The sequence below is a fragment of the Lissotriton vulgaris genome, chromosome 2_1 (genome assembly GCF_964263255.1).
Source record: "Lissotriton vulgaris chromosome 2_1, aLisVul1.2, whole genome shotgun sequence".
Lineage (NCBI taxonomy): Eukaryota > Metazoa > Chordata > Amphibia > Caudata > Salamandridae > Lissotriton > Lissotriton vulgaris.
Window position 1 is genome coordinate 1,964,658,175 of NC_141687.1, and position 17,108 is coordinate 1,964,675,282.

General features: G+C 39.8%; 1 protein-coding gene across 1 annotated transcript in view; it reads right to left on the reverse strand.

Moving 5' to 3' along the window:
- Window positions 1-3,508: 3,508 nt before the first annotated feature.
- The window catches only part of ARPIN (actin related protein 2/3 complex inhibitor), a 193,449-nt gene continuing 179,849 nt past the window's right edge, over window positions 3,509-17,108 (reverse strand). The window contains exon 6 of the mRNA XM_086958156.1: window positions 3,509-5,329. Coding sequence (XP_086814282.1) covers window positions 5,321-5,329 — 9 coding nt within the window. The 3' untranslated portion in view covers window positions 3,509-5,320. The remainder of the gene's footprint in view (window positions 5,330-17,108) is intronic.

Sequence of the window (17,108 nt, forward strand, 5' to 3'; positions counted from 1 at the left end):
GGGATAAGCAGCCATGTGTGTCTTCTGAGGAGAATGCTGGTGTTGACTCCTCTGGCTGCAGTGCCAGCAGAATCTAGTGCACACCTGATGGAGGAGTTTGAGATTAATTTTCCCTCCTGCACTAATTCTTGCTCTTTTTTCTTGTGTTCCTCTGAGAGGTATTGGATTAATTCTTCAATTTCTTCCCAGTGGGCTCTATCATACTTAGCAAGCAAACCTTGTGTGTTAGCTATACGTCAGTGACTGCTGAATTAGCAGCCTCTCTTTTGCCTGAGGCATCTATTATTTTAGATTCTTTGTCTGGAGGTGGTGCATCAGCTGATATTTGTGAATTTGCTCTTTTACAAGAATTAGACACTACTAAAGAATCTAGTGTAAGCTGACTTCTAATAAAAGTTGGGTCAGAGGGTGGAGGTTTGTATTTTTTGTCAACCCAATGTGTTATAATGCGTGCTCGTGCAGGGTCCTTAAAAATAACCTCTGCATGACACCTCATGCCTTTTAAGATTGGGAGAGGCTGTAATTGTAATTGTAAAGGCATTTGTAGAGCGCATGGCTACCCGAGGCCTCCCAGCGCTGTGGACACTGGACTGTGAATGTTACATTTAGCTTGATGGAAATATCATTGTTTTCAGTAGTTTGCGGAAAATCGTGATACTTTATCTGTAGCCCCTAATGTTTGAAATGTAAAGTCTTCTTCTAAGGCTTCTTTATGTACTGTGACCAGCTGATCTGGCTATTAACTCCTGATAAGAGGTGTTGTTATCAGGAGGTGAAGGTTTTGCCAGATAGAGATCAGGATCTCTGTCTTCTGGAGGGTATACATTGTAGTCATAAAGCAAACACAAGGAGATGATGGACGGAGCACTGAAACTTTTCAGACACTCACCCCCAGTCACAGATATGGGTTGAATCCATCATCGTTCGGACTCAATTATGGAAAGTTTTCAGATTTTTGACACACCATCTGCATCAGGGTCTGTGTGAGGAGAACCATGTGGTTTAATGTTTAAAGCGTTTCCTGGTGAATAAGATATTAATGGTATAGGTGAATATGGTGGAGGTGGGGAAGAGGAATAGGGTGGGAAGGACTGGTAGCAATGTCCTTTTTCAATGGAATTATATATACAGTGTCCTCTAAAAAACGAATCTTACTTTTGGAGGGTGGGGGTAGCACATGTTTTATGATGTCCCAGTAACTGGATGAATATGATGTTTTTTTTCCTTTTTGGATCCTGTCTCTCTTGCACTGTTTCCAGAACTGGCTGTGGAAGCGTTGGATGAGCAGGTTTTTGTTTCAGTACCGTACCAGGGTTCTGTTTTTTGTCCTTCGCAACTGAAGTTTTCAGAGTAGAGGGAGACTCTTGTCTTGAACCGGAAGCGGAAGGTTTTAGTTGTGCTTTCGGTTTCGACCTGGAGACAGGGCCTTGGTAACAGAATCTTTGTGCTTACCATGGCCAGATGACAGTAGTGGCCTGGAAGCCTTTTGTATGGTGGAAGCAGGTTTTTGTGTAGGCGAAGGGGTTTGGGTACTCACAGCACCTTGACCAGCTGGAACGTCATGGAACTCTACGATTTCGAATTCTGAATCGAAGTCTCGGGGAGAAAATGTTTCTTCCTCTTTAGCTGCCAATGCTTCCACATCTTCCTGTTTGATATCTTGTTCTCTGTAGATAATGGAAGTGTCTTTAATGCTCTGCCTCTCTTTTTGTCGAGCCCAACAGTCTCCCAAGGTCTTCTTGGATGGAAACGACAGACAGGCATCATAATCTTCTATTCTGTGCTCCACGGAGAGGTACAGATTACAGACTTTCTGAAGGTTGTACATGGGTACTTAGCATGGCACCGAGGGCATAACTGAAATGGAGCCTGCTCCATCAGCGGATTACTCAATTAAGTTGTTGTGCAGTGGAAGTTAAGTTGAACGGACGAGGCCCGAAGGCCACGGTTGGAGTATTCTGACTCGATTATGGAAAGTATTCTGATTTTTTACACACGACTGATGATATGTGTGTTGTGTTCTAGCGTTCGCATGTCCGTGACGCCACGGGCATGGGACGTCAGGGCACGTGGCGTAACAGAATAAAAAGGGTCCCCGCCCCGACGTACGCCAGTTGGTGACACCGGGCAGACCAGTAACCAGCAGCATGGTGTCTGTGTGTTATTGAGTGTCTCCACCTGTCAGGCCGAGTGCATGAAGTGTGTCCCTCACCCCTAGGACACAACAATGTGTTTGAACCAACACCGATGAGGGAAGAGTGAATTACGCATTGAAGGGACTCCGAAAAAAGGTCTCTAACCGTAGCGCCGCAATACATGCCCGATGGCGGAATGAAAACAATTTAACAGTGGACTCAATACCCATGTGCAGTATCACCAAAAAGAGGAGTCACCTTACCTCATTACTCGAAAAGACTTCTTCAAAGAAAAACAACTTGTAAACCGATGTATCCAACACTAGATGGCAGAAGAATGCCAAGCATGTGTATCTACAGCACGTATGCCTCAAACAGACACTTTAGTAGCAATTGAAATTTGGGGAAATGTTATGTGCTTACTATTATTACACTTTACATTATTGTTATGAATCGTGGCTAAAAGTTCTTTGTGTGCATTGCCGGCATAACATACATATTGTCTTGCACACAAGTACAAAGCCACGAAACTCTGAGATGCACCAGAAATCTGCAGCATAAAGTGAGGTCGAAATATATGCTCAGCAAACAAACTGATACATATAATTAATGTTGCTGTTCATACAAATAATTAGGATCAAAACAAGACCTTTTCTTTTACTGAAATGCAATCAAGTTACTCGTCACAGAAATGTAGGGAAACCAAACTATTCAAGTTGCACATTGGAGAACCCGGGGCATATTTCTAGGTATAACTGGAGGCATGTAACAAGGTGTAAGAGATCGCCTTGATTTGATATGTGTATTTTTTTTCAGGCCACTGAGCATGTGACCAAGCGTACAATCACTTATGTATAACAAACCTTGTTCAAATATATTCCCAATCCTAAACTACTACATGTCATGCATCAAGTTATGATTTTTATGGCTATCCTTCCTCTTGAATTGAGCTAAATTCTTGATGAATTTATTAAAATTACCCTAAGGTTAGTCAAATGCAGCAAACAATCCCCAAATCAATAGGGAACAGAATGAGGTTGAAACATGAATATTTTGTCTATGTATATATTATATGTATGAGCCTTCCTACTGAATGTTTGCCAGTGGTTCCAATCTCACATTTCACGGAAAAGAGGTATAGCTGAATTATTCCCCATACTTCACAGTGCTGAGTTCATTTGCAGGATATTTTGCTTCCCTAAACAAACAAAAAAAAAAAGCTTTCACTGCGACAGTGCGGCTCTTAGACCATTAGTTTGAACACCTGACAAACTAACACTTGCAGTCCCATCTTTGATCCAAGCACCTACTAATGAATCTTCCAGAGTGTGTGAAGATAAACCCTGTAACAATAGAACGAGCTAAGCAAAAAGTTATATTGTACCACAATGCGCTTTATTTTCTTTCTTTATATATGCCTTGGGAAGTCTACTCTATAGAATTACTGTACTACAAAAAAGCACATTAGAATGCATGTCTTTAATTTCATTATAAAGTGTTTTGCTTTTAAAGTGTCAATTATAATACACATTGTTGCATAAAACAAATTTTAAATATTAACACATTATCTGCAGAAAAACATATATGTCCTAAAACTTTTTAACAGGCATATCTGTAGTATCAGGCAAACTATGACTAGTAAACAGATAACACTCAAATGCTTTAAATCTTTATAAAGAGTGCTAAAATCAATTTATAAATCATGTGATATGGAAACAAAATACAATGAGTAATGTGGGCTTATATTGCTATCTCGGGGTTCAGGTGACATTCATAAAACAACCAACCCAACAAGGCAATGTCGTGTACCTCAGTGTGACCTTCTACGCTGGACAAAGTGCTTTAAACTGAACCTATAAAAGACCCAGAGGGACATGTTTAAAAAAGCAGTGATACTCAAATAGTAAAATAGGTTATTGACATATATTTTTTTGGTCTCAGTATCACTTTGGTCATTTTTTTATAGTTTGCTAACTACAAACTTTATTTAAGTACAACATTTTCGTCTTTCATTCTATCTTTTATTAGTACAGAATACTAAGATACCTATTGTGATTTTGTGGTCCTCAAACCTTGGTTAAACTGGGATGATGTGGATGTTAATTTAGGAAAATTTAAGGAACCAAATAGATTTAGCATATGCCTTATGAACGCCTATGCCTTATAACGCATAGCATATGCCTTATAAATGCATATTTATGGAATGCTGTCAAGTTGGATACAGGGAAATAATACGATAGGTGTAAATAGCAAAGGCCTTGTGGGCCACAGCTAAGGTAGGTTTTCTTGAATGCTCTAGATTTTCTTATGTGGATAAATAATTCTCCTGGATAGAGGGGTAGGCCTTGAAGTAGAATTGCAGGTTTTGTACCTTAGTTTTCAAAATCATCTTATGGTTGTTACTGCGCTACTCGATCCTGCATAAAGTCAGATCTACTAAGGATTCTTGCTTGGTGACATGTAGGGAATATAAACAAAATGCACACACACTTTTGGTTCCAAGTTTTATCCACTCAAAAGCACCTGCACAAATGTAGTTCATATCTTGAATCAATGAATTAGTGTCTACATTGCTTAATTAGCTGGATCTTTGGAACATAAGGATTTGTTCTGCTGAAGCTGGCAAACATGAGACATGATTAAGGTAAGCCTACATGTAAAGAAAAAATACTTCGGTTTTATGAGCACAGGATTAGGAACTAATGGAAGTGGAGAAATCAAACCCATTTGTGGTGCATGTATACTTTGGAAAACAGCTCTACTTGAGAACAGAATATTAAAGGAAGTGGTTTCAAAGCTCAGGGATTCTGTGAAAAGAAAAGAGAAAGTTTAGCTGAGTAAATACCAGAACACAGTGATGAATGTAAGAATGAGGCAAGTGTCAAACAATAGGCACATTTATACGGAGGTTTTGAGCTTCTTTACACCTTGGCATCAACGCTGTGTTCAGTGTTTCAGCAATTCCAGCACATGATTGAGGGCTATTATTGGAGAATTCAATTGAACCCTTCCATTCCCTAACAGTATGCCGAAAACCAAACTTATAAATAAGAACTGTTTAGGCAAGGCTATCATTTTTGTCTTGACATCTTATAGTTTGGCGCTGCCAAGTCCATATAATTAGTGCGGTCCAATAATAATGTCAAAGGTATTTGACTCAGTCTTCTGAAATTGAGGTATGTCCATCAGTCATCCTAAAGAAATGAAGGGAATGAGGTTTATGAGTAAAATGCTTAGCAGCAATCATCAAAGCATATACAACATCACGTTTCATATACTATTATTCAGTGTGTGTAATAGGCACTACATTATCCATCACTGAACAGTAACAAAGGTAAATTCGGCCTGGATTAGCCAAGCAGGTGCAATGTAAAGCAAAAAAACGTTTGTACACAGACAACAAACTCCCTAAACAAGAATTTGTTTTCTGTACACCAACAATAACTGGTCCGAGACACATGCAGTTTTCTTCATGAACTTTAGGACCATTTTTCATTTTGTTCTGCTTTTATCCGTCATGCATCACATAACAGACATGGGAAGATAAAATAAACGACGGAAGATCAGCCACTATGACCCTGTGGTCCTGTGGCTTAATCGTCGCTAGAAAACGGGTTATTAGTGGAGCCTGTGGAGAGACCCCAGCGATGGTAATAACCCAGAGATTCCCCTGACTCTAAATAGAGTACAGGAGCCACAGGTTTGCAGGGCAGTTTACAGCATTCCTCCGGGTACACCAAATCCTATGAGGTCATAAAGCTGTAGCAGACATACCATGTAATATGAACACTCAAAGCTTGCCATCAGACAACAAAAACAGGAATGCAGAGTAAATGGTTCATAAATGTCCCAATGAAGGCCCGCTAAACTAGCTTTGAGGCTAAAATACCTAAGCGCATAAAAGATCTGATGAAGGCCCACTAAAGTAGGGTCATAGCCAAAACTCACAACAGAAGAGACGAAGGTGCAATTAGGTAGTGCCTAAAAAGAAAACAAGACAAAGGCACCAAATCGCACCTTCACCATCTGGGATTTATGAGCCAGTGTATAAAAAAGGAAATATTTTGACACCATTTTAATTGCTGTGTCAGATAAATCTATGTTGGACTAAAAAAATAAATCCTTACATTAATGGTAACTCGGGGACGTGTAAAGTGTGGCATTTTTTCATTTATAACCACCATAATTAATAGGAGCACTAAAGTCATTGTAATTATTTGTTTTATCAGTAAACCCAAAAAAAACACACACCAGCACATTGTAATATACAGTGCACAAATACATTTAAAAAGAATCCTATGAATTATATGTATGAAATATCTTTGCACTGGGGTCTGAAAGTGTGTTGTGAATGTTTTTCATTTTCTTATGCAAATGTACAAAACTTGAAGAAAACTATAAATATGGATCTCACTCATATCCCTATTAAATTGCCAATGTATTCCTCTTCAGGAATTAACCATGAACTATTATGGAATAAAATGGACAACAACAGCATTTACACTGAAAAATTAGACAATGGGCTCGTAAGGTGTAATCGTATTACCTACGATTTGCTTAACTGCAGTTAATCGGCAATAACGCGTGGCTTTGTGAATAAATACTAGTGGCATCAAGATAAGTGGAGCAAAAACGGAGGTGCTACTCATGAGCTGGAGTCAAAAACTCCTAAATAGTGACAGGTTCCATCAACCTCCTATACTAATTGGCATTCCAACTTCTTTAGATAATAAACCGAACAATGTGGGAGTTGCTTGGGGTTCAGAGCTTAATTTTGTGCCACAGATTTGTTCTGTAGCGTTTTGAAACATTTGAATCCGATATATATATCGAACAAAAAAAACACACAACATTTAAATGGTGCTTTAGTCAATTTAAAACGTGATTATATTAATACTTTTATCATTGGAATTCCAAAGCAGCCAGTAGCTCAGCTGCAAAATGCAAAAACACACATGGCAGAGGGAAGGCAACCTCAATTCAGGAAAATAGAACACACGTCACAGGGTAAAGTTGTTACATTGACTACCAGTGAGCAAGGAAATTACATTCAAAGTGTCATACAGGGCCGTATTATAAACAGGGTCCACTGTCTCAGGTTGCACACGGTGCACCTTTACACGTGTGCGCCATGCATAAACAGGAATAGTGCGCCCTATTACTACCCAGTAAGGGCAGCGCATTATTGGAAGAAGCACCAGTGTTTTGATGCAGCTGGTCCTCTTGCTCTGTGCATGCAGTACCCGCCTGCAGGTTAAAGAGGAGTTCGAGATCCCTCCATGAGATTGTAGTGAGTGGCTGTACCCACCTGGAGTGGGATATCTGGGGTCCATGGGACCCCTTAAATCCCTTTAGAGGGCTACCCTCGGGGGCGCACTGACTGTATACATATCTTGGTTTCTTTGCCACATCTTGGTTTCTTTGCCTCCACACCCACTTCTATCATATAGCTCACAGGCAAAGTGATTCCCACATTTGCTTGTGGCTAAGCCCCTATGCAAATGGGGGAATGTCCCTCAAGCATAACACTGGTGCTAGATGTAAACCAGGCCTATCTGTATTCAGGATAGGGCACACAAGTGCGTGTGCCCTCTCCTGTAATACTACAGTGTCTGGTGGGGCACACGTCTGTTACGCCCCCAAGGTCATTTGTAAAACAGCCCTTGGTACTGAAGTGTATTAAGTTAAATGCCCCACTGAGTCTGTGAAAAATGTTAACAGATATTGTTTCACTCCTAATCTAAGAGCCACCGTGAACCAGAACTATTTATTTTCCCTGAGTACATCTGTCAAACTTCTTAGCTTGATTCACATCACTATTGTGTATTAGCTGTTCTCAGCTGATCTCACAGCCCCAAGAGCGCACTGGCTGATGCTTGAGCACACTTTAAATACATCAATTGATCGGTCTGTTTTGCAACACTATATTAATCAAGACATTTTTACAATATCAACAGTTGTTCAAAGGCCCTCAACTTCGCGCCTTTGAGCAACAATTGGTATTGTAAAAATGTCTTGATTAATTCTTAATACAAACCTTCTGCATAACCAAGATACCCTGGTCGTTGTCTATATCAATATGTGTTGGGGGGTTTCATTAATGTTTGATTTTTAACTTTATGATTCAGTCATCTAGACATGAATCCTTTTGTTTTTTGTGCCTTACACATTATTAAAATAAATAAAAACATCTTTAAATCTGTGGGCTTGCAAACTATTGAATGGCAGAACCTATATAGCACACTGCTACTTTGAGTGTCCCGGCGCTGAAATGAAAGCACAACCTACTACACCTTTCAACCGGTCGGCCATAATGAACAAGTGTTTCAGAACTTTAAAGCCTCGCAGTCGCATTAGCAAGGGAGATGTCAAGGCCTAAATTCTTCTCTATATGAAGAAGCTATTCTGCTCTCTAAGATGTAGACCTTGCAAATACCCTTCCTTGGCACCTAAAACCAAGTACTTGCCCGTTTACACTATTTAGAACACAGGTGGATTATACATTACTTAACTATCTTGCCTGGAAGAGAGAACCGTAGATACCTGGGTCCTGGACATCATGAAGAAAGGGCAGATTGCAATTTCGAAGCATATCTACTTTATTTCCAGCAGGATGTTTCCCCAGTGTGTGTCAAGGAAGTAGCAGCTTCAGAAAGGAGGAATATTTTAAATTAAGCCTTTGGTAAAGAAAAAAGACAAAGGCTTAAGACCTACTCTAGATCTAAGGTTTGGTAACATGTTCATGGAATCTCTAAGATACTGATGCTCAGCTAGTTACCTTTCTGGATGCAGCAATGTGCAGTAGACTTCTGAACAAAAACGATTCGGACATTTCAGATCCATGCTTCTGTAGCACTTGCAGGGCCTACTATTCAGTCTGAACTATGCCACAAGGCTTTTGTTTGACTGCATAGCAGTAGTAGCTGCTAATGAAAGGAGGAAACGCATCGTAGTGCGCCTCTACCAGGAAGATAGGCTAATTAGGTCACTTCTCCATGAACCAGAGCTTTTGGTTAATTTTGAGAAGTCTTCCTTGATATCTTCAAAAAAAGGATGTCTTTTGCAAAAGGGTGTAGTATTTGATAATGCCCATTGAAAACTGTGCCACAAACTGGGAGCCAGATGTACAATGCCATTTTGCAATTGCAAACCTTGTAATTCCCAATACCACAGGGTTTGTGACAACAAAACAGCTTTTTAGTAGGGTTGAAACCCATGTTGTGAGTTGCAAAAGCATTTCAGATTTCGAAAATGAGTAACACTAACAAACCCCCCTTATAATCCCTATAATTTTTCTCCAGCAAGAATTAAAAAAAAGCAGCACTTCTTCAATTAAGGAACAGTTTCTGCTTAAAAAAATGTTTCCAATTTAAGAATACAAACACAGTTGTGGTGTTCTGATGTTCCTTGAAAACCACCATTCCTGTGTTTGTTGCCAATCAGAGGAGGGTTGCAAATAGTGGCATGCTTATTTCATATTAATTAGGCATCTATGACCAGTGCAGGAGGCAAGCAGGGTGCAACCCACCCACTCCCCTCGGCCCTTTGCTGGAGCTTAGGAGTCAAACCCCTGCAGGCAAACCTCCCCCCTCCTCCCTCCACACTTTACCACCCCTCCTCCCAAAAGAGGGGGTTCCCATCCATGCCTCCACATCTCCCCCGGCTACCCTCCACGCTTCACCTTCACTGCTATCAAACCCAAAACGGTTCAGGCCCACAACGTGGTACACACACCTATGCACCCGTCAACAACCCCCCCTCCCCATCCCCCACACTCTGAGTGATGAGGACTAGAGCCTTGCTTTGATCACATGATTCGGACATAAGTGCGCTGACCACACTGGTTTCCTATAGTCCTTTCCAGTCCTGACTGCAGACAGTGTTTCTGGCCCATGGTCTTTACGTTTCCTATCCTTGATTCGTGCTCTTCGAATGCGGTCCGGGCTACTTGGTTGATTTCTGTAGCTAACTTGTTTGTCAACATGGGAGAGCCCAGCATGTTCTGAGCCTAGTTTTTCAGATTCTTTTTTTTTTTTTTTTTTTTTTTTTGTCCTCATACATGCCACCAGTCAATTAATACTCTGATTTAGCGCTCTTCAAGCCACTGACACAACCTTCCGTTACGGCCCTTGTTGGTTATGGATAGCCTTTGAAGATTGCCCAGAGGTAGGATTGTTACCCGTCCAACTTCCTCTCGTACTGGTTCTTGCTGCATAGGAAGGACAGGACCACAGAACCTCTGGCATAATCATTGGACTATTAGGATCATTTTTCGCTCCAGGTTTTTAGCATCAACCATAATTTAGCAGATTTTTCACCGCCACATAAAGTATCCAATTTACTCACCACCATGATGTTTTTGAGACAGTCTGCGAACGTCGGAGAGAGTGCCGACTTCCAAACTTTACAAATCTCTCTTCTAGCAATCACTATTACATAAAATATAAATTGTGATATGTGATTATTGACAGCATAATTCAGAATTAAACCAAAGAATACCAATCTGGGAGTACATATAATTGGAAAAGATAAAACCTCCTCCAGAAATCTACACACCTGCCCCCAGTAGTTGCTTATATTTGGGCAGTCTAGAAACATATGAATGTCGTTTGCATCTTGTGAATTACATCTGGGGCACGAATACGAAGTTACTGACAACTTGGAAAGCTTAGCTGGAGTCCAATAAACTCTATACATTGTGTATAAATGGTTTCTTCTTAAGTTGGACGGTTTGATTACTTTCAGAGATATCAAGAAAGAATCCGACCACAACTTTTCCAGATTCTCTAAGTTATCGATAATCGAGACCGGGCTAACATCCCATAGCCTGGTAATTTCCAACTCCAGATTATCTTTGTAATCCAGTAAGATTTTGTAGCATTTGGCGGTCTCTCCCTTCTTACCACTACAGCTAGTAATGAATCTCAAAAACAGATTATCATCATCAGTACCCCAATATTGGGTTCCCCACCAGGCGGAAAGTTGATAAAATTTAAATCTCGTAAGAGTGCCGCCAGTTATGCTTACCAGAAAGTCCCAATTTAAACATCTTGATTCATCGCTTAAATCGCCCCATCTGAAAAGACCAGTTCTCTTCAATGGAAGGGCCAGTCGGTCAGTTAAACATTCAGGGGTGCCGGGGGAATCCCAAATCGGGGCATATGAATGGTAATAAGAAATATGGAGTAACTTGCAGCACTGTGTCCAGTAATATAGAGCAGCTTTCAAAAGCTTCAGTCTAACTTTTTTGAAGAACTTTTTTTCCCCAAATTTAAACAAAAAAAAATCTGCGTCATATGGTAGATCTTGCAACATTGCCTGAAACAGCAAACTGTTGGAAGTTGAGTCCAATTTATTGGCTAATAACCTAAAATTTTTAATTTGAAAGGCGTAACAATAAAATAATAAGTCTGGAAGAGATAGTCCTCCTACTTTCAATCCTCTCCTCAACTTCTTCCAGGCTATCCTTGGAGTCTTAGTTGCCCATATAAAGGATCCTATCCTGCTTTGTAGATTCATAATATCTTTTTTATTAAATATTAAAGGAATAGAATTAAACAAAAACGTCACCTTTGGTAATATAATCATTTTAACCAAATTAACTCTACCGTAAATGTTGAAAGGAAGTGCATTCCACCTAGACAAAAGTCTTTTAATCTCTTTTATTACTTCTTCCCAACTAGTATTAGGGATTTCCTCCAATTTCTGGGTTAAGAATACACCTAAATATCTCATCTTTGGTTTAGCTTCTGGAATACGAACTGGGATATTCCAACACATAACCTCGGTTTTATCCCGATTGATAGAATAACCGGAAACAATACCAAAGTCCTCAGCTAGACTAAATAATCTTGGGATTGCTACTAGGGGATTAGAAGTATACAGGAGAAGATCATCTGCATATAGTGCAGTCCTTATGGATAATTCTCCAATACTAAAAGAGGAAATTATGGGATCTTGCCTTAAAACACAAACAAAAGGCTCGATATATATATCAAACAATAATGGAGACAAGGGACATCCCTGTCTTGTCCCTCTGCAGATATTCAACCACTCTGACAGGCCCCCATTCACCAAAATCTTTGCTCTCGGCCCCCTATATAGGGTTTCAATGCCTTTAATATAAATCTCAGGAAAGCCAAATTTCTTCATCACTCTCCATAAATAGGGCCAGTTCACCTAGTCGAAAGCTTTGGCAGCGTCTATTGCCACAATCGCAAGTGGCTTTTCCTTCTGGATTGCATAATCAATCGCGCCAATCACTTGAAATGTAAGTTCGTTCAGTTGTCGACCAGGAATGAATCCTCTCTGATCAGGATGGATAATAGTCTTTATAACCTTAGCCAACCTGCTTGCTAGTATGCCCGAGTAAATCTTTAGGTCAGAGTTCAAAAGTGAAATGGGTCGATACGACCCTATTATTTCCGGGTCTTTATTCGGTTTTGCAATTAAAGAGATTGTCGCATCTGACCAAGAGGGCGGGATTTGTTTTCCCTGGATAAAAATATCGTTAAATAGTGCCTGCAGTGGGCCCAAAATTTCTTCTATGTTGTCCTTATATATCTCTATTGGCAGACCGTCTGGGCCTGCTGCTTTGTTCCTTGCCATCTTTTTCACTTGCGATCTAATTTCCCCTTCCGTTATTTCCTTTACCAAAAAGGCTGTGTCTTCATTGCGTAATTGTGGTAAGTGTCCCAAAATTGCCAATTTTTCTAACACATCCTTTGAATTATTGATGCTTTCAGAGTAAAGTTCTTCGTAAAAAGATCTAGCTTCCTCCCTGATCTCGCCATCTTCAGCCAGAACAAGGCCCGTTCCTCTTTGTTTTAAAGTTTTGATGTTATTCCTGGTCCTCTCCGACCTGGCTTTCCAAGCTAGCAATGACCCACATTTTTCCCCATATTCAAAATTTCTCAGTTTACTTATTTCCCATTTATCTCTAATTATTTTTTCATTTCTTAACCTAAACTTTGTTTGTAACTCAGAAAGTTCTTTTTCCAATCTTGATATGCCAAATTTATCATTAGGGATGGCGGAAAGAAGTTGCTGTTCTTTTAATTTAATCGCTCTAAGATCGTTGATATCCATTTCTTTTTTTAACTTTCTGGTCAGAGCCATTTGGGAACCATATATACCTCTCAATACAGATTTGAATGCGTCCCATATTATATTATCTGGGGCAGTATTGTGGTTAAACAAAAAGAACTCTAGTATATTCTCCTTGACTTTTGTCTTATACTCTTCCTTTAACAAGATTGTCCTATCCAAGGTCCACCTATATTCTGAAGAGTTCTTTTGGAAATTAATGTTTAACTCAACTATTGAGTGGTCAGACAGCCCGATTGGAATATAGGAAATAGATTTAATATCTACAAGTAATGCTCTATTAACCAAAAAGAAATCTATCCTAGAAAATTGATGGTATTTTTTACTATAAAAGGAAAACTCACTAGGGGTGCCATGCTTAATTCTCCACACATCACATAGCAAATGCTCCTTCATAATATTTTTCAGGGCTATCATGGATTTCTTGGGGCATTTATATTTAGATTTAGAGGTGCGATCTACTGCAGGATCTAATAGTAAATTGAAGTCACCTCCTAATACAATGGGCATAGTATATTGCAACATGTGATTTTCTAGTTTCTGTAAAAAACATGGATTATCATCATTTGGGCCATAATAAACCCCACATAGAAATTTAACTGCACTAATTGAGACAACTGCAACCAGCCACCTGCCTGTTTGATCTGTGACCCAATCATGCATAACAATTCCTTTATTTGCACAAATTATTATTGCTACACCTCTCGTATTACCTAGTTGTTTGGAACAAAAAACATCTTGAACCCATTGACTCTTATTAAAAAGTTTTCTACAATCATCTGCTTCTAAATGGGTCTCTTGTAGGAAAATCAAGGAAGCCCCTTTACTCTCCAAAAAATGGAGAACATTCAGTTGTTTCTTTCGATTTCCTAAACCGTTCAAATTCCAGGAAAGGATTTTAGTTTGTCTAACTTGAGACATAACAGAATTTTAAACTATAAATTGTGGCTTGTCTCGAGCGTATATATTGACAATTAAATTTAAAAAAGAAAAAATAATGTTTTGTGGCACATGAGGACTTTTTTAACTGCTTTTCTCCCCTAACCCTAGTGAACCAACCCCCCCACCCCCCAGGGAACCCTCCCTTCCTGATTGGCGAAATATACGCCCTAAGAGGCCCCGAACCGCTAATGCCCTCCCTATTTAGAAAGAAATATCGGTCTCTTTATCCCTATCTATACCTGTTTTTATTTATTAACCTGAGGTTCTCCCCTCAGATTCTTGTATCAAAAGCCACTCGCACTGTATGGCTGTACTGTTGTTTTATATCTGCAAAACGTTAATTAGGAATTGAGACAAGATAGTATATAGATTAATTAGGCAAGTTATTCTACAAACCCGTACGACTGGACGTTTGAGATGAAAAATATTAGTATAGGCTGCACCACAAAATACAAGATTGGTCGCTAAAGGCCAGTATGCAATTTGTGACCATCTTTTGCCACCAATATTACGATACATCTGGCCATGGATCTCTAACATATTGTGTCAGAAACTATTTTTTTTTTTTTTTTTAAATATACCACTTTATTCGATTAATTAAAATCATAAAAGTATGCTAGACATTTATAAAACTATTTAAAACATATTTAAAAGTCAATTAATACAATTTCAGTCATAATGACAATTAAAACCCGTTATAAAAAGATAATTACACAATTTAATTTCCATTTTGAGCCCAACAATCCATTATTTAAATACATGGTACAAAAATAGTTAGCTTCCAGCGTTAAAAGTCCAATCTTGAGCTCCTCATTCTTAAAGATGCAGCCAAAAAACTGGCGATACAGTACATAATTACGGGGGCTTCCATCATTTGCAAAAATGGCAATGCGGGCTTATACTGCGTAAATCTCATCTCTTTCAGTATTGGTTTTACAAATCGGTTCCGGGGTTCAGAATACAAGGGGCAGAAAAACAAAAAGTGCGCAGTGTCTTGGGCGGAGTGGTCATCACATTTACATGGAGTCGAATCCTCAAGCCTACACCAACCTTTCTCATCCCATAGAACCATATGGATTTGATTGAAACGGAATTTTGTCAGCAACCATCTATGGAAAAAATGTGTCACCACTGACAAATAAGGAGTCAACTCAAGGGATGTGGTTACCATTACATGTGCCCTCACAGAGGGTTTACCTAGCTCATCCGCTTCACGCTCGGCAACACAGAGCCTAGTAAAATAAGTCTTCACCCACACTAGATCTGCTTTACACAGGGATTCTGGTCTAGCAAAAATCTCAGGGCGTCCTAGCTTCACAGGCAAAGACTACATAGGACAACCACTGAATATCCCTCATGTGATCTAGTTTAAGACAATCTTTTATGATCTTATGATTAAGGCTAAGGTTCGGATTTAGCCAGAGCTTAATCCATAACAGGATCAGAGCTAGTTTTATCATGTCTGTGATGTATCCTAGACCTAGCTCAAGGTGTAGGGAGTAAGTTGCTGTAGACTGTAGACTGGGGTAGGCCCAGCAATGACCGCAAAAATTTGTTTTCCTCCGTTTGGATGCGGTCAGGTTTTACAAAACCCCAAATTGCAGCCCCATATCTTGCAATAGAGACTGTCTTGGCTTTGTAAATAGCCAAGATCGCCTCTGTGGGTTTCCCCCCTAATCTTTAAGCGAACCCCAAAACTGCGGAGGCTGAACTTCTCACCGCATTCGCTTTGGATGTTAGCTGTGGTATCCAGGTACCCCTATGGTCGAATACTACACCCAAGTAGGTGAAAACCTTTACGCTAGAGATAACCTCGCTGCCACAAAAAAAGGTTTTATCTTTACTTTTAGAGCAACCTCAGAAACTATTGCTCCAAGGTATTGTGAGAAAATCTGACTCTGCAAAACAGTGAGAGGACAGTCCAATAGGATACTGTACCACATAGTGTTCCACAAAATTATACGCCACAAAATATGGGCGTAAGGCCTCAGCATATTTTATCACACAATCCACTATATACATAAAATATAGTGAATTAAGTAGCAGAGAGTCTGCTCATGTGCCTTTAGGACGCTGGCCTCTAAAAATTGCGACACATACCTTAAGAGCATTATTATTACACAGAAAAGGCCTCAATAATTTCAGTACATTACGCCACAAAATGACTTGAACACCCAGAGACTGTTGTCCTCAAGACTTCATACTCAAGAACCTGGTGTTAGGGACAAACAAATACTAGGACTGTGAACAGAATATAATATCTCAACATGTCCTCAAACTATTGTGCCCTACAAAATGCCCTCTCAGTAATGTATTGCAGAATCCAACAATACCTTGTATTGGTATACTGTGCCACAGAGTATACCCAATAAAACTCTGCTAGAGAGCAAGTCACTGTTCCTGCCAATGTTAGTGTTGTTCTGAAAGAGAATATGGCTGGCACTGATGCAGAGATTGTGTGCTTCTCTGAGACTACTTCCCGTCACTGTGCCAGAAAATCTGCCCCTCTCTGGACAAAGAGAATGTACCCAGTTCCTAATGCCCCAAGGTGCCTTTGCTCTCTGAACAACACAATGCATACATCCCTATTGCCTACAATTATTCTTGTATGTTTCAGCTGCAGCCTAATGGCCTGAAGAAGGTCTCTCACCCGGTTCATGGTAGGGAGTGTTTCCTTTTTGGAGTAATGTTGCTAAGTGCTCTGTAATTTCTGTGTCGCTGGAAGCAATTTATAGAACATATACCCCTTTTCCGGGACTCTACAGCCTTTTGTTTTTTTAAGGGCTGCCCTGGGGGCCATGCATGTGGTTTTAATGCTTTACGAGAGCAGCAATTATTATTGGTCAGTGCTGCTCGAAAAATACACAACAAAAGGATGGTACATAACATAAAAGTAGAAATCTACACAACAGGTATAACATATTT